At 45.3% G+C, this 22573-nt stretch overlaps 1 protein-coding gene across 5 annotated transcripts; it reads right to left on the reverse strand.

Moving 5' to 3' along the window:
- Positions 1 to 2061: 2061 nt before the first annotated feature.
- LOC122842796 (LIM domain-binding protein 3-like) lies at positions 2062 to 21245 on the reverse strand. Of its 5 annotated transcripts, none has more exons than XM_044136979.1 (14): positions 20948 to 21245; positions 20666 to 20866; positions 17225 to 17360; positions 12611 to 12762; positions 12458 to 12527; positions 10873 to 11030; positions 7891 to 8042; positions 7771 to 7819; positions 5731 to 5918; positions 4606 to 4972; positions 4352 to 4532; positions 3279 to 3399; positions 2470 to 2585; positions 2062 to 2403 (listed from the first exon to the last, which is right to left on the reverse strand). In XM_044136979.1, the coding sequence occupies exons 1-14, from the start codon at positions 20974 to 20976 to the stop codon at positions 2314 to 2316; spliced, it is 2010 nt and encodes a 669-aa protein (XP_043992914.1). In that variant the 5' UTR covers positions 20977 to 21245; the 3' UTR covers positions 2062 to 2313. The 5 variants fall into 5 exon arrangements, with proteins under 5 accessions (XP_043992914.1, XP_043992913.1, XP_043992916.1 ...); XM_044136978.1 differs by having other exon boundaries at positions 20666 to 20869; XM_044136981.1 differs by lacking the exons at positions 7771 to 7819; positions 7891 to 8042; positions 10873 to 11030 and adding exons at positions 9431 to 9619; positions 10303 to 10325 and having other exon boundaries at positions 20666 to 20869; positions 20948 to 21240.
- Positions 21246 to 22573: the final 1328 nt, after the last annotated feature.

Raw genomic sequence — 22573 nt, forward strand, 5'->3', positions numbered from 1 at the left:
AGTTGTATAAACGACTAGAAAACATTTTAATAATATGAAAATAGTCATATTACAGAAAAAGGTTGAACAACTGTAAAGTTGTAATCACACCAGAATGAAGTCATAATATTATCAGAATAAAGTCATAATTTTATGAGAACTGACATGTAGAATCAGTCTTAGTGCTGCATTAACATGAGGAATGTTCAGCATGTTGTGAAGTTATGCTTTGGTATCCATTTGACAAATAAGGAAATAATATTTTAACATTTATTATCAGGACTTTGAAACGATTGAATCTATTTAGGAAAAAGAACCACAGTCTGGCTGAGCGGGTCACATCAAATCTTCACCACTCTCCAATTTAAACATTTTCTCATAGTTTTACGACTTTCTTCTGGTAATTTTATGAGTTATCTTTGTAAGTTTAAAAACTGTATTCTGGCCCTCGGGCTCCGTTGTACAGAGCTGACTTGTCTCACGTTTTTTCAGGTGGATTCTGGCGACACCTGTGGTCGCTGAAGGTATTGCTGCTGGGTTTTAGAATAATCTATGTTCGCTTGGCCTAAACAAACACGGATCAGAAATCATTTTGGTTTGGTTTTGCTCCATAAATAATACAAATTTAAATTATGATCTGACTTTAGTTACCTTTTTAAAAAAAAGTTTGGCTTGGTGTGGCTGCAGTTCCCTCAGTGGCCAGTAGAGGCTGCTATAAAAACGTTTATGAGTATAAATCCATAAATGAAAAGCATTTTACCCCAATAATTAGAAAAAACCTTGTTAATTGTAACAACTTACATGATTTCCATGAGAACGTCGGATCAGATTACAGAGTCGGATCAGAAAACACAAACCAGTTGTCACAAACAGAATGAGGATTATAGTCAAAATAACTTCCAGACATTGTTTAAAACTGTTGTGTAGCTGAATCACATCCCAGGCTATAATGACCACCTGAAATATTCACCTCAGGTCTCTGGCAGCAGGTTTCTGTTTTCTGAACAGCTACTGAGCCAGCGCAGCAGCAAACATACATTAAACAATATTTAATATTCGCCGCTATGCAGATGATTCTGTCCTGTTGAACGAGGTTCTTTCTGGTTGACAGCAGAGGTCTGGATATTAACAAATAGGTGTTTATTAACTAAAAGAAGTAGCAGAGATGGAAGTTAAAGATAGATCTAATTGCAGTTCTTCTACTAGCCACCAGGAGACGCTAAACTGGTATTTATAGTTAGCAGAATTGTTTCTGTGGTCCAAAATGAACTCAGTTCCAACCTGGAATCTTCTGGATCTGGTTTCTGATCCAGATTCTGATCAAACTTTCAGATTTACTGCTCCTCTAACTACATTTTAATTTTTTTACTTTTATTAAATGTTAATCAGGTTAAAAAAGCAGATAGTGGAGAGCTGATTGTCTCTACTCTCATTGCTGTCTGGATTATTTCTGTGTTTATGTGTAATTTACCTGAAGCTGCAGCAGCCTCTTATAATCCAGAGGAAGTGGTTCTGAAGTTCTGCAGTGTGAACAGACCAGTTACACCCGAGCGTCTGATCTGCAGCAGCTCAGACACATTTACAGTTCAGATAGAAAAAAAATCTAAAATAAACACTTCAAGATACACTCAGCGATCAATAAATAGAAAAGTTTTCAGTTAGAGGATCGGCTCCATCAGCTCAGTCTGCAGCAGCGCCCCCTGCAGGCCCACACAGGAAACGCCTCCTCATCGCTTCCTGGATGTTTGTCCTGTTGGGTCTGAGATGAAGCTGCTGCAGACAGAAAAGCTTCACAACGGAGAGTTTCTGGATCTGATGCTGTTCAGTCCAGTGATCGGCACCAGAACCAAACTCAGAACCAAACCCAGAACCAAACCCAGAACCAAACTCAGAACCAAACTCAGAACCAAACCCAGAACCAAACTCAGAACCAAACTCCTCCTGTTAGCTGAAAGCGTCTTCATACGTAATAAAAGTCATAAAGTCAAACAGGCACATCTGCAGGTTGATTAAAAAATAAAAACAGAAAGTTATGATTTCTGTCTAGAATAAATAAGATGGCACAGATTTAAAATCTAAAACTTTGTTAAAACATCAAACTTTATTAAACAACTAAAAGTGACGTTAAAAATAATTTGTTTTCCAGCATCAACCCATCGTCTGTAACTTGAGGGATTATTTTGCCCTGCAGGCGCAGCATGGAGCCGGCTGTCTCTGACCTGACCGCCGGCCGCCTGCAGCAGCACGACTTCCTGTCTGGAAGCAGAATCATCATCATCATCATCATCATCAGTAGCAGGTGGTTAGCACGGCGGCTGCTTGGTCAGCTCAGCTCTACACGTTGATGGCGTGGGCGTGCTTCTTGCACAGAGGCTTGTCCTTCTTGGAGTAGAAGGGTTGACCCTCCAGGTTCACGTGGCACACCTGCAGAGACAGCAGCCGTTACGGGACGGCCTGACCTCTGACCTCTGCCTCTGAGCCGGCTCTTACCGCGCACACGAAGCAGGTGTCGTGCCAGGTGTGGCCCAGAGCCTCGATGAACTTATCTCCAGCCTCCACCGGAAAGTCGCAGCCGTGACACTTGGTGCTGAACAGGGCGACGTAATCTGACAGAGCACAAGGAACAGCGCTAAGATGCTAAGATGCTAGTATTTGCCGCTAAACAAGGTCATGGACTTCCAGCAAGTTCACCATTTTTATTCCAAGGATCAAGGATGCTGAAGCTACAAGTGGACCAGTCAGAACCAGTGGTGAGAACACTTCTGCTAATCTTCTAATAGCAAAGGTTTAGCTAAGAGCTTTAGCGCTGTTGCTAACTTTGAAATCGTTTAGCACACTTAGCTTCTCCTAAATTCATTTTTATGGATACAATTTAAATTCAAACGGCAGATAAATTCAAATTTATCATCAGCTTTAGCATTAGCTTGCTGGTGTTACACTTTAACATTAGCAAAACTACATCATTTTTATGATTAGCGCATTAGAGTTAGCTAACTTTTTAGTTAGCAGCACCACCAGCATTGAAATTAAAAAGATCAGAGATCAGTTAATGAAACAAATCTTCATCTCCATAACAACAAAAACAGCTCCTGACAACCAACTTCCTACTGATTAATAATCCAGTTTCTCCTCCACTTTAACCAGCAGCACCTGTCTGACCATGAGGACCATGAGGACCATGAGGACCATGAGGACCATGTCCCCCGTCTCCCTGGTCGCCGTTAGGACCATGTCCCCTATTTGTGGTCATTAAGTCTCCAGTATAAACCCGGTTCTGTCCCCAGAGCGGCCCGCTGTACCTTTCTCGCAGTACGGCTCCCCGTCCTCCATGTGGAACAAACTGTTTCCAAACGGTTTCCCGCAGGCGGCGCACACGAAGCAGGTGGTGTGCCACGTCTGCCGTAGGGCATGCATCACTTCCTGCAACAGCATGTGGTCGTTATTTCACACAGAGAAACACCAGAGGCAACAAACCGCAGAGGAAATACTAACCAAGGCCTCAGAAACTCAAAAATGAGAAAAATTAACTGTTGCAATGTTAAAAGAAGACATATAATGTAAAATTCTATTTTCTTCAGCCCTTAAATATATTTTGTGTATCCTTTGAGTTTCTAGAAAAGCATAATTATGAATCTGGTCTCTGTTGGCGTCATTTCTCTACTTTCTGTTTGGATTTCTCACCAACCAATTTTATAAATCTGCCATTTTTATTTCTTGCAGTAATTTTGTAGTCCAAGTTCAAGGATGTTGAAACTACAAATGGAGGTCAAAATGTTTGGTTGTTGGTGAATTAAGCCATGTAACTCATTACAATCGTCCTGCAGCATCAGAATCTCTTCATAGAAGCAGGTTAGATGTTATTTCATTTGGAAACGTTCCCAGTTTCTATTTGTTTGTGGAAAAGACAAACGCTTCAACAACCTCCACTAGCATGAAGGAGGATTCAGCAAAAGATCAGTTCAGTTCCTGCTGCCTGTGGAAACGGCGACGCAGCAAAGTGGAGCCACAAACAAAACTTTAATTCAGACATGAATTATTGTGTTGCTATGACATCATTGCTTTGCTAGCAGTAGCATAGTGTCTTCTGCTATTGCTAATGTTAGCGCTGTATGCTAGCAGTGAGCTCTCTGAGGACAAAGCCACCCTGCACGTTTCTGGTTGTTTTTGCCATTTTGTCTTGCATTCAGTGACATTCTTGGTGCTAGCATTAGCATTGGCTGGCTGCTAACTTTGTTTACAAACGTGTTCATTCATGTTAGCAGTGTTCCCGTTTTGATCTGCTCAGAGCTTGAAATCAAAACACGTGCAATGTGACTTTTTAACCACTGCATTAGAAAGTCAGGATGACCTATGACCCCAGGGTCTGCCTCACCCCCATGATCTTGGTGTTGCAGCGGGCGCAGGTTGGAGCGAAGAACTCCTCGTAGCAGTTCTCACAGTAGACGTTGTTCTGCTCCTCCACGAAGCTGACGTCGGCCAGGGAGACGTGGCAGTAGTGGCAGTTGAACTCCTCGGGGTGCCAGGACCGGCCGAGGGCCACTAGGAAGGGGCCCCTGGGGACCACAGCAACACCGTCACACACTTTGGACCGTAACGAGCCGCTCTGATGAACGCCGAGGCCCGTACCTAATGACGCTGTTGCACGCTGAACACAGAGGCGTGCGGCTGCTGGCGGCAAACCTCTCTGCTCTTTGAGCCACTCCCCTCGCCACAGGAAGGAAAGGGGCGGGGCTTGGTGTGACGGGGGCGGGGCTGGGAGCGGGCTGCCCAGCGGGGGACGGGTTAGGGATGTACGCCGGCGGGGGCGGGGCCGCCTGAGGAAGCGGCTGGACCTTTACGGAGGGGCTGGTGGTCTTTCCTGGGTCGAACTTATCGGCGAAGTTGGTGTCGGTCACCCAGGGCGGTCGGTTGGCAGTGGAGGAACCCGGAGAAGGAGCGGCGTGGGGCGGGGCCGGGGCGGCTGCTGCAGGGCGGGGCTGGGGCGGGACTGGAGCTGGAGCCACGGGCAACATGGTCATTAGCATACTGTCTGATAGCACCTTATGCCCAACACAGACGGCCTAACTCTGGAAGCGCTTAGCGCACTTAGCTTCCCCTAAGCTACATTCTGAAACACTAATCTACTTGAGAATTTTTTTAACTTTCAGTTGAATAAAGTTTGACATTTGTGCTGAAGTTTTAGTTAGCGACTGTTATGAATTCTTCCAGTTTGTTTATATTCATGCTCTTATTTTGAAGTCTGTTTAAGCAGCAGTTCCATTTCCTGTCCTCGTAATGGTGGAGAACATGAGGTAGAGAAATGATTTGCTACCCTGAATGCATCACTGCAGAATAGTAAACAGTCTGACATGTCCTGTCCTTTGTCCTGTACTGTGGCTAATTACGCTAAATTAGCATCAGAGCTAGCAAAACTCAACAACTATAAAACAGAAGCTAGGAGTGAAATAACTCTGGTTTCAGCATTAGCTTCTCCTAAATACAGTGTTGTTGTAATTCTTTTAAATAAGCTCCTGCTGCATACCGTGATGGTATAGCACTAGCAATTAGCATGGTTAGCTTTGTAGCTAGCAGTACCTAGTAGTGTACTGGATTGGTTCCTGAACTCAACATGACCTTAACGTCTGCTGAAGCCTTTGAAACTCTGAGAGTCAGCGATGGTGACCTCTGACCTTCACGCTGACTGCCAGGTGTTCTGGTCTGATATATGCTGACATGCTCCCCCTGGTGGCCGCCATATTCATGCTCCCTCACCTGGCTGGGAGGGGAAGATGCAGGCCGTGCTGACCACCTTTGGGGGGGCGGAGCCAACGGGGATCTGGATGGAGCTCTGCTGGGTGGGAGGGGTTTGGAGAGGGGGGGGCTGCTGGTAGAGCGGGGGCATCGGCTGGTACTGCTGAGGGGGCGGAGCCTGGTGCGTGGGCGGGGCCATCCCGTACTGGCTGGAAAAGCACAGAGAGACGTTGAGGTCAAAGTTCAACTCCCACAGCAGAGCCTTCATCTGAAGGAGGAGTCTTCATCACAGACTGTCCTCTGATTGGTCAGGCTACAGAGCCTCTGATTGGCTGACCAGGTAGTGCTCTGTCCATCCTCCATCCATCCATCCATTAACCATCATTCATCGTGCCATCCTCCATCCATCCATCCATCCACCATCATCATCCATCAATCCATCCTCCATCCATCCATCCCAACGTTTCTGCCTCTTTAATCGACCAATCAGCTCAACAGGAGGCCTGATGTCCCACTCTCTGTGAAACACTTAAACGCACCGCCTCTCTCTCTGCAGACTGAAATCCACAGGAAAACTCCCAACACTTCCTCACCCTCTGACCCCTGACCTCTGCTGCTTCCTGTCAACCTTCTACTTTCTCAACAACAAACTGCTGCTGATGTCCTGGGAGTCGGGAATGTTTCAGGATGGATCCAGACTGGGAGCAGCTGGATGTTGGATCAATGTGATTAGAGCTTTATTAGATCTGGAGTGGTGAGGAAGAGGAGGAGGAGGAAGAGGTCAGACGTTCCTCCATGACATCATCTCCATGTTAGACTCCTGCTCACGTTTTTTATCTTTTTTATTCTGAATCCTTTTTGGATCTAATGGTAAAATGTGTTACAATCCGTCATAATCAATGTTATTAATTTGTAACCAAAGCGATTTATTGCAGTGCAAGTTAAATATTAATCCTTATTACAGTTTAATAAAAGGTTGTTTTGGGACATTAAGGTGGAAACTGTGAAGTTAATTCCATTTTTCTTCAAGGGTTAAAGGTTATGAATTGATATTGTTAGAATAAAAAACCAAACAATATTAAATAATGTTTGATATTTTTCATGGTTCTGAAACAAGTTTTATTATTTCTTGCAGAATTTCACATAAAAGCACAGAACTATTTAAACTGTAAATTGTCCTGTTTCTTGCTGTTTTGAAGCCGAAATTTGAACATTTCTGCTGTTTCATAAATGAACGGAGGGTTTATTAAACTGTTTCCAGCAGGAAGTCGACCTTCATGTGGATCTAATCTGCTTCCTCTTCCTCCCAGAGACAAAATAAACTCTGGAGGAAACAGCCGACCTCTGCTGCCATCGATCCAGGATGACTGGAGCCTGGAGGATCGATGGATTAATGGAGGATGATGAGAAAAGAGCCGGCGGCGGCGGGTAGGCCGGTGGGCGGAGCCTGTTACACGTCACATGATGCTCCTCTGCTGTTTCTGCCTCCAGAGAAACTCGGACTGAAGGATTTCACAGTCAGAAACGGGTCAATCGGTTTCCATCCTCGGGTTTCAGGTCAACATGAGGATGATTTCTGATGAACCAATGAGATTCATAAAAATCAAACGGAAACGTCTCTGAAGCAACAGGAGACCTGATGACAGAGGAACTTCACGTTCTGCTCAGGTTTATAACTTCCTGTGTCTGTTGCCATGGTAACTGATGCTAGAAACCCGGCAGCAGAGAGACGGTTTATTATGAGATATTAAGTTTTCTAAATGTTTGTCTGCTATGTGATTATTTTAGTTTTGCTGTTCAGGTGGACCTGATGTGTTCTCCGGATCAGAACCTCTTCATGGTCCAGACAGAAAAGATCAACTCTGGATCTGTAGCTCTATGCTCCCATCATGAGGTTCTGACATTCTGGATCTATTTTGGATCCGTTTCCATCTCGGTTCCAGAGATCCAGCGGCTCCACATCAGCCTGCAGAGCTGCAGCTCCCCCTGCTGGCCACACACAGTCAGTGCATGCAGGTGGAGAAAGGTGAGGTCAGTAAGCAGTGAGGGGGAGGAGTCTACCTGCTCTTCTTCATCACCTCTTCCTCCTCCTCCTCATCCTGCTGCTGAGCTGGAAGCAGAAATAAAGAACTGATTGATCACCAAGCGTTTCTCCTCCAGAACCAGCAGAACCAGACCTACTGGGCTCCGTGTGGGTCAGGTGGGCCAGCAGCTGGAAGGTCTTGGACTGGGCACTGGGGCGGCTCCAGTTGCTCTGGTTCTGGTCTGTGGTCCGGACCGCCTGGTAGACCGGAGAGGCGCTGTCCACCAGCCGGTCGCTAACAGAAACACGACTGCAACCAGAACCGGACCGGGTCAGGAGCATCGATCAGTTCCAGAGCTGGAAGAGCTCCGGATCCTCAATCTGACTGGGTTAACTGGGTTAACTGGGTTAACTGGTGAAAGACACACTGACTGGACTTGATGCTTAGTGACAGGAAGAGGGAAAATAAATCAGGGAATAATGAGAGGAGAAACCGGATCAGAACATTCAGAGTTTTTCTCTTCAGTCGACATTTTTCATCTCCACAGACGCGCAGAACTCAGGGTCAATCTGGGGTCAATCTGGGGTCATTCAGGGTCAATCTGGGGTCATTCAGGGTCAATCTGGGGTCGTTTAGGGGTCATTTAGATCCTCTTACAGGATCTCACGCGTTTCTAATTTAAGGTAAAGTCGGTCCAGAAATATTTTTTTAAATCACCAGAATAAAGTTATAATTTATAACTCCTCCAAAAAAAATAATTAAAAATAAAATAAGAAATTTTGAGCATCTTGTGAAATTATATTTGGTATCAATTTAATAAAAATAGAAACAATTCAGCATCAAATTATTATCATCAGTAAAAGTTTGAACCGACAGTCATTAAAACAATTTTATAAGTTTGTTTTGTGGAAATATTGTATTTTTATTTTGCTGATGCTCAGACTTCATTCTCAGTTTTTTAATCTGGCCTAATAATAATCTAATAATAATCTAATAATAATCTAATAATAATCTCATAATAATCTAATAATAATCTAATAATAATCTAATAATAATCTCATAATAATCTAATAATAATCTCATAATAATCTAATAATAATCTCATAGTTTAAAGATTTTCTGCTTTGTTTTCTGACTGTTTTTGTCTTTTTACACATCAGAAATACAAATTATTTTAATGTGAGATTTTACTGTTTATTCTAAAGATAAATAAAGAATTAGTGATAAAAATCAGTTTCTGTGTTTTCTGTGAAATAAGAAATGAAGGGAACCATGACAGCAGAACCTTCAGGCTGACCAAAGCTGATCAGAACCAGAACCTTATTACAGAACTGAAACCAGGAAAGAACCAGAACAAAAACAACCTGATACCAGAACAGAACCAACACCGTCAGAACCCTCCGTTATGTCCTGATATTTTGGGTGATTATTGATCCTTCCGACAGCAAAGCTCATCAAGAAGAGCAACCAGAACCAGAACCAGAGTCTGGATCTCCTAGAGTTCACAGAACCAGAACCAAGAACCCAGCAGAGTCAATAAATGGACCTTTGAATGAAACAGCTGAGAAGTGGAGAACTGAGCTCAGGCAGTTCAGCTACTTAGAACTGGACCCAACAGAACCAGAACCTCCACGGAGGTCAGATTTGACCCAAAGCACCGACTTGTCCAAAGAGTTGGACATCAGGCGGCGTCCTACCCAGCATCGTGTCCCTGGGCCTGCGATTGGCCGGCGATGGTGTCCATGATGGCGTCCTGCGAGTACAGGCTGATGGGCGTGTTGTACTGGGCGTGGATGATGGTGGCCTTCCCGCCCGGACCCGTCACCTCGATGGTCTTCTGGGCCGACAGGCCCGGGTCCTTCAGCACGCAGGGGCTGAAGCCGGCACTGAGGGGAGGACGGACGAGACCAGGAAGACACGCAGGACAGGACGGTTGGACGGCTGGGTTTGGGTTTAAAACAAGAAGAACCAGAAAGCTGCATGCTCACAGCAAACACACCACAGGCCCGGTTCACCTCAGAACCAGCAAGCAGGACTGGACTGGACTCAGCCAGAACATCAAGACACATCGGGGACGCTTTGGAAACTCTACTGTACATCAACAGAACTAAACGTCCTGAAATCGACTAGAAAATGATTCATGAAACCAAACGTGGAACTGAATAAACGACATAAACACAGAATTAAAAGTCCCGTTTTACCAGAACAATTCTTTCATCTTTACTTCTATCCATCCATCCAATAATAATAATCATTATTATAATAATGATGATGCAGATCATGCACTCGGGCAGCATGCAGTCTGCAGGAAGGTTTTGGGTTTAAAGCTAAAACTAGGAAGTTCAGTTGTAAAATGCTGATTACTCTGATAATCTGATATTGAGACAGAAATAAAAGGGATCAATAGATTAAATCCTGAAACATTTTCTAATCAGGACATTTTCACTCCTGAAATCCCTGAACTACCCACTGATGTTTGTTCCAGCAGCCAAAGATTTGTGCTAATCTACAGACGTCCAGCAGAACCACAGCAAACCGCCAGACACACAGAGAGAGACGGGATACTAACGTGGGAGGAGCGGGGCAGAAAACCTTGGAGACAAACAGACGACACAAACAGAAGAAGAAGAAACATCATCAGATAAAGGCCTTCACATGAAGAAGAAATGAAGGTCAGCGTCCTTCATCAAGAACCTCCTCCAAACGGGCCGGTACCACCTGTAATCTGGTTCCAGAACCTGTAATCTGGTTCCAGAACCAGAACGCGTTGGTTCTCGTGTTTAAACTGGAGCAGCTCCAGATCTCCGGCCCGTTCAGACTCTGGTTTCTTCTGGATTAAATGCTGAGCATGTTTGGGTTTAATCCCTCTAAGTCAACCATCGTCTATAATTTCAGCCCTGAACCCTTGTGGCGCGTGTTGGGATGGGGTCGGGTTACCCCTGACCTTTAGAGACGCCCTCGCTCCGACAGGTGTCCGGCCTCGGCGTCGGCATGGTAACCACCCCCGGTTGAAGAATCGCTGCATTAACTGACCTCTGTGCTTCAGCTAAACGTCTCATCTCTAAATGTTCTGATCAGGTTTGGTTTCTCCTCCCAGGGGTCAAAGGTCAGCAGCGTTAGTGGCATACTCTCTACGTACCCCGCCTGCATGGCCGCCATCTCCCTCAGAGTCTCCTCTGAGTACAGGCCGATGGGGGAGTTATACTGCCCCCGGTGGCGGGGGCTGGGCGGCGCGCCGCTCCGTCCTGGAGAGCCAGCCGCCGCAGGCTGGGGCGGCGCCGACGCACGGCCGTTTACCTGAGGCGCCGGGCGGAGGAGGAGACATGAGGGGTCATCTGAGAGACAGACTCACAGCAGGACTTATCCAGTTTAAAACTAAAATCACACTTTGTTAAAAAATATAAATCTGGGCCAAATTTAACAACTCGGTTGGTTATTTTATCCTCAAACTATCAGATTTATGTTGAGGAGTTTTGGTACAACAGAAATAAAAACTGCAACTAAAATCACTTTCAACAATTTATTCTAACCCAAAACATTTACATTCAGTCCGTTTCCCTCCTGATGGTCCAGTGGACCCGGTTCTACTGGAACCAGAACATCTGCTCCACCTGCAGCTGCTGTGGTTCTGAGTCAAACCAACCTGTTCCCCTCCTGGCCTGTGGGGGCGCTGCACCAACAACCACTGAAGGAAACCACACAAAAACCTCTGAAGACACTGAGAGCAACTTCCTTCTTCACCAGATGGAAACAAGATGGAGGCGTCAGATTTTAACTCTTTAGTCTTTGGCTGAAGACCAGGAGACATTTCTGCTGCTAGCGCTAGGCTAACATGTTAGCTTTGGTTGGATTTACCCAGAATGCCCTGCGCTGCTGGGAATGATTCCTCTGACTCTACACTGTTTCTTTAATTTAAATCAATCAGTTTTCTATAGTTTGATTATTGGTGCAGCAGACAGATTGATAATCCAGCAGTTTAAATAGATCAACCGTTCATTTCATTTTTAATAAATCTCAAAACATCAGAGTATTGTGAAAAGGTTTAATATTTCTCACCAGTCATCTCAGAAAGTGAAAAACATTCAAATAGTTTAATCTCACAGAGACTAAGATATTTTAAGCCTTTATATGTTTTGCAGTTTTATTGGTTATGGCTTCAGGTAAAGAAAACCCAAAATTCATTTTCACAGAAAATCTGAAAATCAGACTGATGAGAAACGGGTCCCTGAAGAATAAATATGACGTTTCTGTAAAGTATGTACACCTCTATGCTCTTATGACTTGGTTGGGCTCCTCAGTTAATCTCCATGGCAACCAGTCAGCTGCAGCCATAATCATTACTTCACTCTGTGTGATGGTTCACTGTGAGATGACAGGTGAGACGGTTCCACTTTACTGCCACAGAGTTTAGACCAGGGGCCCACAGTGGGTCCCTGAGGGCCGATTGCATCCTGAATGATTCAGTCTCTCCCTGGTGGCACCAACAACCTTCATAAGCTTGTCAATGTTCCTCCTAGGCCTCTAAAGATCCATCATTTCATCCAGGGAGAGACTAAAACATGCAGGAGGCCCTCGGGGGCCACTTTGGGCCCCTGGTTTCTGCTGTAAGGGGTTGTTGTAGCCATTTGTAGCTGTTCCTCGTGTCGCCACTGGAGGCAGCAAAGAGTTTCTGAACCATTAGCAGCTGATGATTCAGTGAAGCTGCAGTCAGGGGGCGGAGCTACCTGCTGGTGAGGGATCATGGGAATCACGGCGTCCATTCTGGGCATCGCCATGGGAACGGGACGCTTCGACCTGCACAGGAAAAAATATGAGAGCGTTGTTGGTTCTGCAGGTGAGGTGACCTCAGGCGACCTCAGGTGACCTCTGATCCTCACTTGGTCATGGTGAGCGCCAGGCTGTGGTGCGCCATCTTTATCTTGTTCTGGGCCTCCAGGTGGGTCATCCCCTCGGTGCCGACGCCGTCGATGGCCACGATGACGTCACCCTGGATCAGGTTCCCCTGCGCCGCCTTGCTGCCCGGCGTGATCTGTCTCAGCAGAGAGAACCGGGCCAGAACACGGAGAACGGGTCAGCGCCACGGCGGATTACCGCTGGCGTTCAAAGAAACAATCAGCGGAATGAGAACAGATCGATTTATCATCCGTTCACTCAGATTACTGTAATCTAGGGACAAATAATCTCGCTGGGAGACAGAACCAGGTCAGATGGGCTGAGAGGGGAGAACCGGACCAGAACCTTCTAGGTGAACATGACCTGTCAGAAGTGACCTTTAACCTCCAGTGTCACGTCATCATGTGGAAACCTCCAGAACCTTTTAGAACTTCTCTGACCCTCCAGAACCTTGTGACCCCAGCTCAGCTCCTGGTCCGATTGGCTGCCGGATTAATCAGAACCAGATCGTGGAGTTTAACAGGAAGCTGCTCACTGAGCCCAAACAATGCCGGCCTGTGAGGCGGCGCTGCGGCCCGGTTTCCCAGGAGCCTCTCTGACCCACATACGGGTCGCAGCCTGCATGGCTCACATTTCTGGGCCGCCGGCGACCGGGTCGGACCGGACCGGCTGCCATGATCCCTGGTTCTGTCTGGTTCTGCTCATTTAGAGTCATGCAGTTCAGATTCCTACATTTCTCTGATATCTGGTCATTTAATCTGAATAAATTCATTTGTTTTGGTTTAATTAATTTAACAAATAAAGTTTATTCTTATTCACCTCTAAACATAAAACCAACAGGAAGCTGAAATATAGAAAAACACCCAGAAATCTAAAATCATAACATTCATCATGTTTTTATCCGATATTGTATCAAGTTTCAGTTCAGAGTTAAATCAGTTATTTAAACTAGTTAATCTCCCTGCAGCTCTTTGTTTAACTTCATTTTATAATATTTAGCATTCCTGTCACTGTTTCTCGTTTCCATAGCGATCAGGTTTCTGGATCATTTGTGGTCAGTTATTATTTTTAAATTATTTTGTTTATAATACTGTAGTGACCAACACTAATTAAAAACTAGCAATGCTAACTGTAAAGCACTAGTTCTGCTAATGCTAACGGGTAATTAGTAGAGCTAATGCTAAGATGCTAAGATGCTCATTTCAGGCACTGACTGGTGCAGAGCTGCTCCTGCTCTCAGTGAGCGGCCATGTTTTAACCAACATGGTGGACAGAGCAACTGCTGTGACCTTTAAGACGTTACTGTTGTTTTCGTCCTGCAGCAGACGTTTAATCTAGTTTCTGACGTCTAAATTCCTGATGTCCCTTTACGCTGTGATCTACGGCATTCTGGCTCCGACGTGAAGGGTTCTGGTTCTGGTTCTGGTTAGGCCCTCTGGTTCAATAATTTAATATTTCTGATTTATGGTCTTAAATCTGATCTGCTTAGCTTCAACCTCGAGATCGAAAACGCTTTAAAATAGGTAAATATTTAGGATGTTTCTGTATTTGTTTGGTATAAAACTGGTGGCTTTCCTTCTGACCTCTGACCTCTTCACTGCAGGATCCACCTGGATCCCTGCAGGTCTAATTTGGGCTCTGCGGATGTGGGATGCCCCCGCTGCTGTAATGGGAGCTGTGGGAGCCGCTGGCCGGGTCGGTGCTGGCCGGGTCAGCGCCGCGCTACAGCACGGCTCCGGTTACCGCCGGCTCGTCTTTCACTGTAACGTTTACAGGAGCAGCTGAAGACGCAGCTGCAGGAAACGCGACGCCTGCAGAGCAAAGAGCCGCTGCGCTCTGCAGCAGCAGCAAAAACATGAAGCAAAAATCTGCAGAAATCAGAGGAAAGCTGCTTCCTTCACAGAATACAGAAGAGAAGAAATGAAAACATTCCCTCCGAGTCACTAGGTCCAGTTCAGCTGAAGGACAAACCAGTTTAAAGGGAAACCAGTTCAGATGTTTGTAGAAATTACTAAAGTTACAGTCAAAAATTAACAGCAATATTTTGGGTTAATTGTTCAAGTCATATTTTTGCAGCGTTTCAAACTAAATAAAACCTTACCCAGCTGGATGGTTTCCTTTAAACTAAACATTTATTTGAATCTCAGTATTTAGCGACACACCTGCAGTCTGGAGACAAACATTCAACTCCTAGTCAAACATTTTGTTGAGAAGTTAAATATTTCAAACTCCATATCTAGATAGCTCGGAGCTAACTGTTTAGCTAACTCGAAGCTAGCTGTTTAGCTAACTCGAAGCTAGCTGTTTAGCTTACTCGAAGCTAGCTGTTTAGCTAACTCGAAGCTAACTGTTTAGCTAACTCGAAGCTAACTGTTTAGCTAATGTGGAAACTCCCTCCTGATAAGGGGAAGTGGACTGTCAAAGTAAAAGCCTGCTAACTTCTACATCAACTCCTGCTGGTGAAACCGAATCGCTTCAGTTTCTGTTGATAAATTAACATTCAGTTGGTAAAACGTAAATATTTAGCTCGCTAATTAAATACTTTGCTTTAAACAGACATTTATGAATGAATGAATCACATGGTGAACGTATGACTGAATAATGAACCCACATGTTTTCCTCTAAATAACCCAAATTATTGCTGCTAACTGTGTTACAATCAGCTGAAGTTCTGCTCAGCTGAATGATCCAAATCTGTCTAATCTGACTGAACTCCTGAACTGGACCACATGGCCGGTTCTGGTTCTGTTAAACAGGTTCGTCAGAGCAGCTGGTACCACCTGGTCTTCATCAGAGGCGGTTCTGATTCTCTACAGACGTTCCAGAACTTTCCTTTCTCTAAAGGAACCTTTTACTGGACGGGTTTCCATTCAGAACTTAACCCAACAGAACCTTCATACCAGAACTTTCCTGCAGTTTGGATCCATATAAACGAGGAACCTGAGAAAACCTAATGTTTGCTCCGAAACGGTTCTTCTGGCCCCGCCCCCTGTTGACCGACTGCAGCTTAGCTACAGCAGCAGAAAGCTACTGTAGCTTATCTGAACCTCCTGCGGAGCTGAGCAGAACCACAGAACCAAATGAGGTTCTTCCAGGCTAATTTGGTGGGAATAACTTTGATTTTAAAATGGTAGAACTGCGATGGTTCTGACCCATAACCAGCTGGGTCAGAACCATTAGAACATTAAATAATCCAGATTAATAAATAAATAAATACATTTTTCCAGGAGCACTTCACGTCTCTGATTGTCACTGATGGTTCTGGTTCTCCTGACACCTTCAGAATATTTAAAGTCCAACATCAGTAGAACCTCAAGATGCCCGCATGAGGTTCTGACATCTGAACCAGGTGACCTGGGACCAGAACCAGAACCGAGCTGCTGCTTCCCTCTGGATACAAATGGGACACTGGGACACTATGAGTGGAAAGTTCAGTGGAAGGAAAAAGTGTAAACTCAGCCGTCTATCAGAACATTTTGAAGCTTTTCATGCTTCCCTCTGATGACAAGTTTTAAAGAGACGCTGATTTCAATTTCCAGCAGGACTTGGTACCGACCCACATTACAAACGGTACCAGTTTATCACCATGGCAACAGCAGCTAACAGGCCTGACCAGAACTTTATAGAGAATCTATGGACTGATGTCGAGAGGAAGAAAGATGGCAGAACCAACGATACAGATGACCTAAAGGCAGCTAGCAGTAGAGGACACACTTACACTACTTCGCTAATACTAGAGCTAACGTTTCAGTTAGCGGCTATGCTAACTTTGAAAACGTTTACCGTACTTTGCTTCCCCTAAATTAACTGTTCCAAACAGATTCTAAAGCACAAATTTGAAGTTTTAGTTATCGACTAAATAATTCTACAGGTAGGTGGGCGTTTCTATTCATGCTCTTATTTTGAAGTTTGTTGTTTCCTGTCCTTGCATTGGCTTATTTTATAAACAAACTGAACTGAACAAATAGCAAGTGCAGAACAAATGAATGAATGAGTTAGCATTAGCAGAACTAATGTTTATGATTAGCGCTTTAGGGTTAGCTTAGCTCATTTCAGTTAGCCGAGCCGACCACTGGTCACTGTCAGAGCAACCTGGGCTTCCAGAACCTCAGCAGAACCGCACTTCTGGATTCAAACCGTTTTTATTGTTCTGGTTTAATGTTCTAGAGTTTCCTTCCAGAGTCACCAACAGAAGAACCCAGTAGAACCAGTAGGACCAGTAGGACCAGGGCAGATGTCAGCACGGCCATGTCAGCATCTCCTCAGCAGATGCAGCAGTGAAGACAGAACCGGCTGTTCAGAGACCGAGCTCTGGAAACATAAACCCGGTCCAGTTTTAGAAGCTGCAACTCTGCTTTCAGGGGCCATGGAGGCCAAGGGGGGCCACCGGGACCACTGGGGCCACTGGGGCCGCAGCAGCAGGCCCGACTCAGCAGCCAGTCGTCGGCTGATGGGGAGCAACAAGCAGCTTCACTGCAACGTCTCCCTGATGATGAAACCGGAGCTGGAGGCTGATTGGTTCAGGACAGAGGCTCAGTCCAAACAGAACCTCTCCTTAAGTATTGACACCCCTCTGCCGGATCGGACCCCATGCTTACCCTGGAGACGGTCAGCGGCATGTTGAAGTCCTTGCCCCCCTGCAGCCTGAAGCCCCAGGGCCCGGGGCCTGGCAGGGTCACCGTGTAGCAGCTCATTCCTCCGGGCGGATCTTCGACTCCAAACCGCAGAGACGCTCTGGAAGAGAGGAACCGTCTGAATGGACAGGCAGGAGGAAGGCTGAGGAAGACGAGGTGGCGTCGCGCGGCGCTAAGAATAGACGGGGATCGCAGCACGGCATTGTGGGAGGGGGCGCAGGCCGGGAGGAGGGGTAGGACTTATATGGCGTGAAAGGAGAGACGAAGAATGCCAGGCTCGCCGTGATTCACCGGGTTAATTTAGACCCTCAGATTCTTGCAGACCCCCCACCGCACCGGCTATACAGGGTCTCCCACGGACACAATCAGGAGCCGGCAGGAAACGTCTCGTTATCTGGAGCTGATAGCACCGAGAGGTCCGATACGGAAAAGGTCAGTGACAGGAGGCCGAATGCCTCACTGGGACCAGAAACAGAACCACAGGGACAAGAACCACAGAAACACTGGGACCAGACCCAGTGGGACCAGAACCAGTTCACTGGAACCAAACCCGTTCACTGGGACCAGAACCAGAACCACAGGGACAAGAACCATAGAAACACTAGACCAGAACCAGTTCACTGGGACCTCTGGGACCAGAACCTACTGGATCCAGTATGTCTTGGTGGTAATCTCTAGCCTTGGTATGCTAGTTGTTAGCCTGCCCAAAACAAACAAAAATTTGAATGCTAACTTAGCCAAAGCTAACACTAGCCTATTCAATGCAGAAGCTTCTCAGGCGGCTTTACTCCTGAATCTGGTTAGCTTTAGGAATGATGCCATCAGTCCAGAACCATCCAGAACCATCCAGAACCAGGGGTAGAAATGGATCCTCACTAGGATCCCTGTTGGTTTCAGACTGGATGACCATCATTAAAAAGACCTCAAATAACAGCTTTCCCTGATGCTAACCGCAACCTGGATCATGGATGTAGCATGTAGCCTGTAACATGTAGCCTGTAGTTTGTAGCCTGTAGCATATAGCTTGTAACATGTAGCCTGTAGTATGTAGCATGTAACATGTACCCTGTAGTTTGTAGCATGTAACCTGTAGTTTGTAGCCTGTAGCATATAGCTTGTAACATGTAGCCTGTAGTATGTAGCATGTAACATGTACCCTGTAGTTTGTAGCATGTAGCTTGTAACATGTACCCTGTAGTTTGTAGCATGTAGCTTGTAGCATGTACCCTGTAGCTTGTAGCATGTACCCTGTAGTTTGTAGCTTGTAGCATGTAACATGTACCCTGTAGTTTGTAGCATGTAGCTTGTAGCATGTACCCTGTAGTTTGTAGCTTGTAACATGTACCCTGTAGTTTGTAGCATGTAACATGTACCCTGTAGTTTGTAGCATGTACCCTGTAGTTTGTAGCTTGTAACATGTACCCTGTAGTTTGTAGCTTGTAGCATGCAGCTTGTAACATGTACCCTGTAGTTTGTAGCTTGTAGCATGTACCCTGTAGTTTGTAGCATGCAGCTTGTAACATGTACCCTGTAGTTTGTAGCATGTAGCTTGTAACATGTACCCTGTAGTTTGTAGCTTGTAACATGTACCCTGTAATTTGTAGCTTGTAGCATGCAGCTTGTAACATGTACCCTGTAGTTTGTAGCATGCAGCTTGTAACATGTACCCTGTAGTTTGTAGCTTGTAGCATGCAGCTTGTAACATGTACCCTGTAGTTTGTAGCTTGTAGCATGCAGCTTGTAACATGTACCCTGTAGTTTGTAGCATGTAGCTTGTAACATGTACCCTGTAGTTTGTAGCTTGTAGCATGTAGCCTGTAACATGTACCCTGTAGTTTGTAGCATGTAGCCTGTAACATGTACCCTGTAATTTGTAGCATGTTGTTCAGGACAGGGAGGCTGATCCCAGAGCAGCTGGTTCTGCTCAGCATTGAATGTCACCGACTAAGTTTAGAGAGGAATCTGACAGAGATGCTCCTGAGCCTCTGCAGGCTTTGGATCCATCCTTCCTCCCAATTGGACCAACCTGTGGACCCTAACAGAGATCCAGATCGACAGTTCTGCAGAACCGGGCCAGCCTCTGAAGGGAAACCACAGAAAAAGGTCAGGCCTGGAGAGCAGCTGCTCCATCCATCCATCAGGTGTACCTAATAAAGTGGCCCCGTCTGAAAGGTCAGACTGGCTGGTAAATGGAGCGTCCCCTCCTCAGGCTCAGGCTGAGTAAAGGTCAGCTCTGTTGCTCCATCAGCCTGACAGAACCAGAGGAACTGGACCAGAACCAGCCCAGGAGATCCGGATCAGAACCAGCAGAGCAGCTGACTGGATAAAATGTTTTCAGCCTCTGAACTAAAAGCTGCAGCCTCTCATAGAAACGGGATGATGATTTTCCACCTGAGCCAGGTAACCCCGCCCTGGCTCTCAACTCCGCCCAGCAGGGCCGCCCTGTGCACAGAAACCAGCAAACACCCGAAATCAACCCGAACTCTCCGAGTCCAGACCTGGAGCGCAGCTTCGTTCGGTTCCGACACCAACTCCCGGGGGAAGGAGAGGGCAGCCGAGGTGACCCGGGGGGAGAGGGGCGCTGCTGCTAAAGGTGAATGGTACCGTACCTGGCTGGGAGGATGGGTCTGCGGCGGTCCGGGATCCAGCTCTGGTCCCGTCCGAACTCCCTGCCGCGGAGCGGAGGGAGACCGGAGGAGGCGGGGGGCGGGGGGAGCTACAGGGGATTTTCATTAACGGGATTTTGATTTAAAGAGGCAGGAGCCTCAGAGCTACTGTAAACAACACACACACACACACACACACACACACACACACACACACACACCGCCAACACAGCTTCATTAAAACACAAATAATACAGAATTAATATAAACACTCCATAAAGTATTCATACGGAACCCTGTAAAGGACATGGGGAAAAAATTTTGTGTTCCCTCGCAATATGTTGCTCTATTTTGCATACAGTCACAAATGTCAATTTAATATTTCAAACGTATACACATTTAAAGAGCCTCAGTGTTTATTCATAACTCTTTATGTCTGTCAGATGGAAACAGCCCTTTAAACGACACGATTAAAACTGTCAGATGATTTATTACCCGCAATAATAACTCAGACATAGTCCAAATACTCTGGATGTATTTTTTATTTCGTTCCTTCTTACAGAAAGTTTCTGTTTATATCAGGTTTGTATTGAATTAATATCCTAAAGAAACAGATATAAAACTTCAGATATTTCACGAGATATTAAGATTCATGAAAAAAACTGATTTTTCATGAACAGAAGGATTTTTAACAGCAGGATCCTTCTCAGTTCAGAGAATTAAACCAAATCAGGAGGAGGCCTAACTTAGGCCTTCAACAACAGCATTAATATAGCATCAAACCAGCAGCAGCTCTTACTCTGAGAAGTCTTCTGAACAGTTGCTGGACCAAACCAACCACTGATGGGTCAGGATCCTCAGCTTCATTGTAGACCACCTTAATATCGATAATCGATCTGCTGCCAGCTCCAGACGCCATTTTTTTCTTCTCAGATATTTCAGGGAAGCCAGCAGCCAAACAAATCGCGCTGAGACACTTTGGTCGCTCGCTCCTCTTCTGCTGCTGTGTAAACACAAAAATGGCTTCCAGTACTTCATAATGGAAAAGAACAAGCAACTTATTTTTTGGTGAATAACTTACCGAAAAACAAACGCAGCGGTTTCAAACATGGCGCTCCCGCGGCCCTCATCTTCAGCAGGTCAAGTACATGGCGCCAAACTAGTAGGCCTCCGTCAGAACGGAGATGATTTCAGGATAATCATAAAAGTTCAGTCATTTATGCTGGCCGTTCACTTGGGAGATCGGGAATATCTAGTTTTTAACCCGGGTTTCAGAGTGAATGAACATCAGGCCGCCTGTTTCTGTCTCCGTGCGGCCATCAGCGAGCCGCCTCTTTTTTTAAAACGATGATGACGAAGCTGCGCCACGTCTCTGTCCAGCACAGCGCATGCGCATCACGCCCATAAATAACAAACACGGCGCCGTTCGGAAGGGTTGCCAGATCTGAGTTCCCAGTCCAAATGCAACGTGAAATCGGTACAACTGAAAAACAACAGTCCGTATCTGTACCTCTACTAAAACTAATATTAATAGCACGATGTATATCATCCCTAGTTTATTCTTAATATAGTTTTAGAATAATATAGAGAAACGCAATTTAGACAGATAGATAGATAGATAGATAGATAGATAGATAGATAGATAGATAGATAGATAGATAGATAGATAGATAGATAGATAGATAGATAGATAGATAGATAGATAGATAGATAGATAGATAGATAGATAGATAGATAGATAGATAGATAGATAGATAGATAGATAGATAGATAGATAGATAGATAGATAGATAGATAGATAGATAGATAGATAGATAGATAGAGTGCTGCTTGAAAGTTTAACTAGTTGAGTAGTTTAGGTTTTTCTTTTTTGACCATGATTTTCTTATTTTCTCATTACCAATTTTTAACATGAAATGTCAGGATTATGTTCATCGATTCCATTTGCTTGTTTTGAGGGAAATGTGTGAATTGCAAGCTGACTAAATGAAACTTGGAATCAGAGCATCTGCAAATGTAAATGAACCACAGCTGCACTGGGAAAGACAATCAGGTAAAAGACTCAGGTGAAACACACGTGAGTTCTCGAGTAATCAGTTCAGCAGACCAATCAAATGAGACATCTTTGGAAAAAGGTTTGAGGTGCACTGGTTAAAATGAAGAGGAAACCAACCAAACCACTGTTGTGTCAAGGCATAAAGACCAGATCAACAATGGAGACATCTGAGGACATCAGGAAGGTGGTGACCGCCCATCAGTCTGGGGAAAGCTATAAGACCATCTCCAAAAGATTCCAGCGCATGGCTTGGCTCAGAGATCCCTCAGACTCCAGAACTGTGTTTACTGGGAGACCGATCTCAAATGCCAAACACCCCAAAAGGAGCTTTTGCAGTTGTGATGGTCGGTCTGGTGACAGCCTGCAGGATCATCTTAAGACATTGGAAGACCACAAAGTGTCCCGAGCTAAATGAGTGGATTAAATCAATGACGGATACAGCTTCTTATGAAGTCATGCTCAACAACATGGATGGGACATCAATGGGATGTCCGTGGACATCCCATTGATGTCCAGAGACATGGAATGGGATAGCTTTTGGGACTCATTGAAAAGAACTATGGCTTCAAGTAATGTATCTGGATGAAGTCTGATTTTCCCGGACAATTACCTTTCTCTCAGCTACTGAATGTTTTTGAATTGACACTGTAA

Source organism: Gambusia affinis, linkage group LG13 (assembly GCF_019740435.1).
Source record: "Gambusia affinis linkage group LG13, SWU_Gaff_1.0, whole genome shotgun sequence".
Lineage (NCBI taxonomy): Eukaryota > Metazoa > Chordata > Actinopteri > Cyprinodontiformes > Poeciliidae > Gambusia > Gambusia affinis.

What these genes read in the sequence shown, in the direction of transcription:
- LOC122842796 (XM_044136978.1), bottom strand. Translation starts at nt 20,976, where the DNA reads ATGTTTGAAACCGCTGCGTTTGTTTTTCG. An exon ending in TGCCGCTGACCGTCTCCAGG is followed by an intron (nt 12,763 to 17,224) that starts GTAAGCATGGGG and finishes CTGCTGAGACAG; the next exon opens with ATCACGCCGGGCAGCAAGGC. An exon ending in CATCTTCCCCTCCCAGCCAG is followed by an intron (nt 4,973 to 5,730) that starts GTGAGGGAGCAT and finishes CCGTGGCTCCAG; the next exon opens with CTCCAGTCCCGCCCCAGCCC.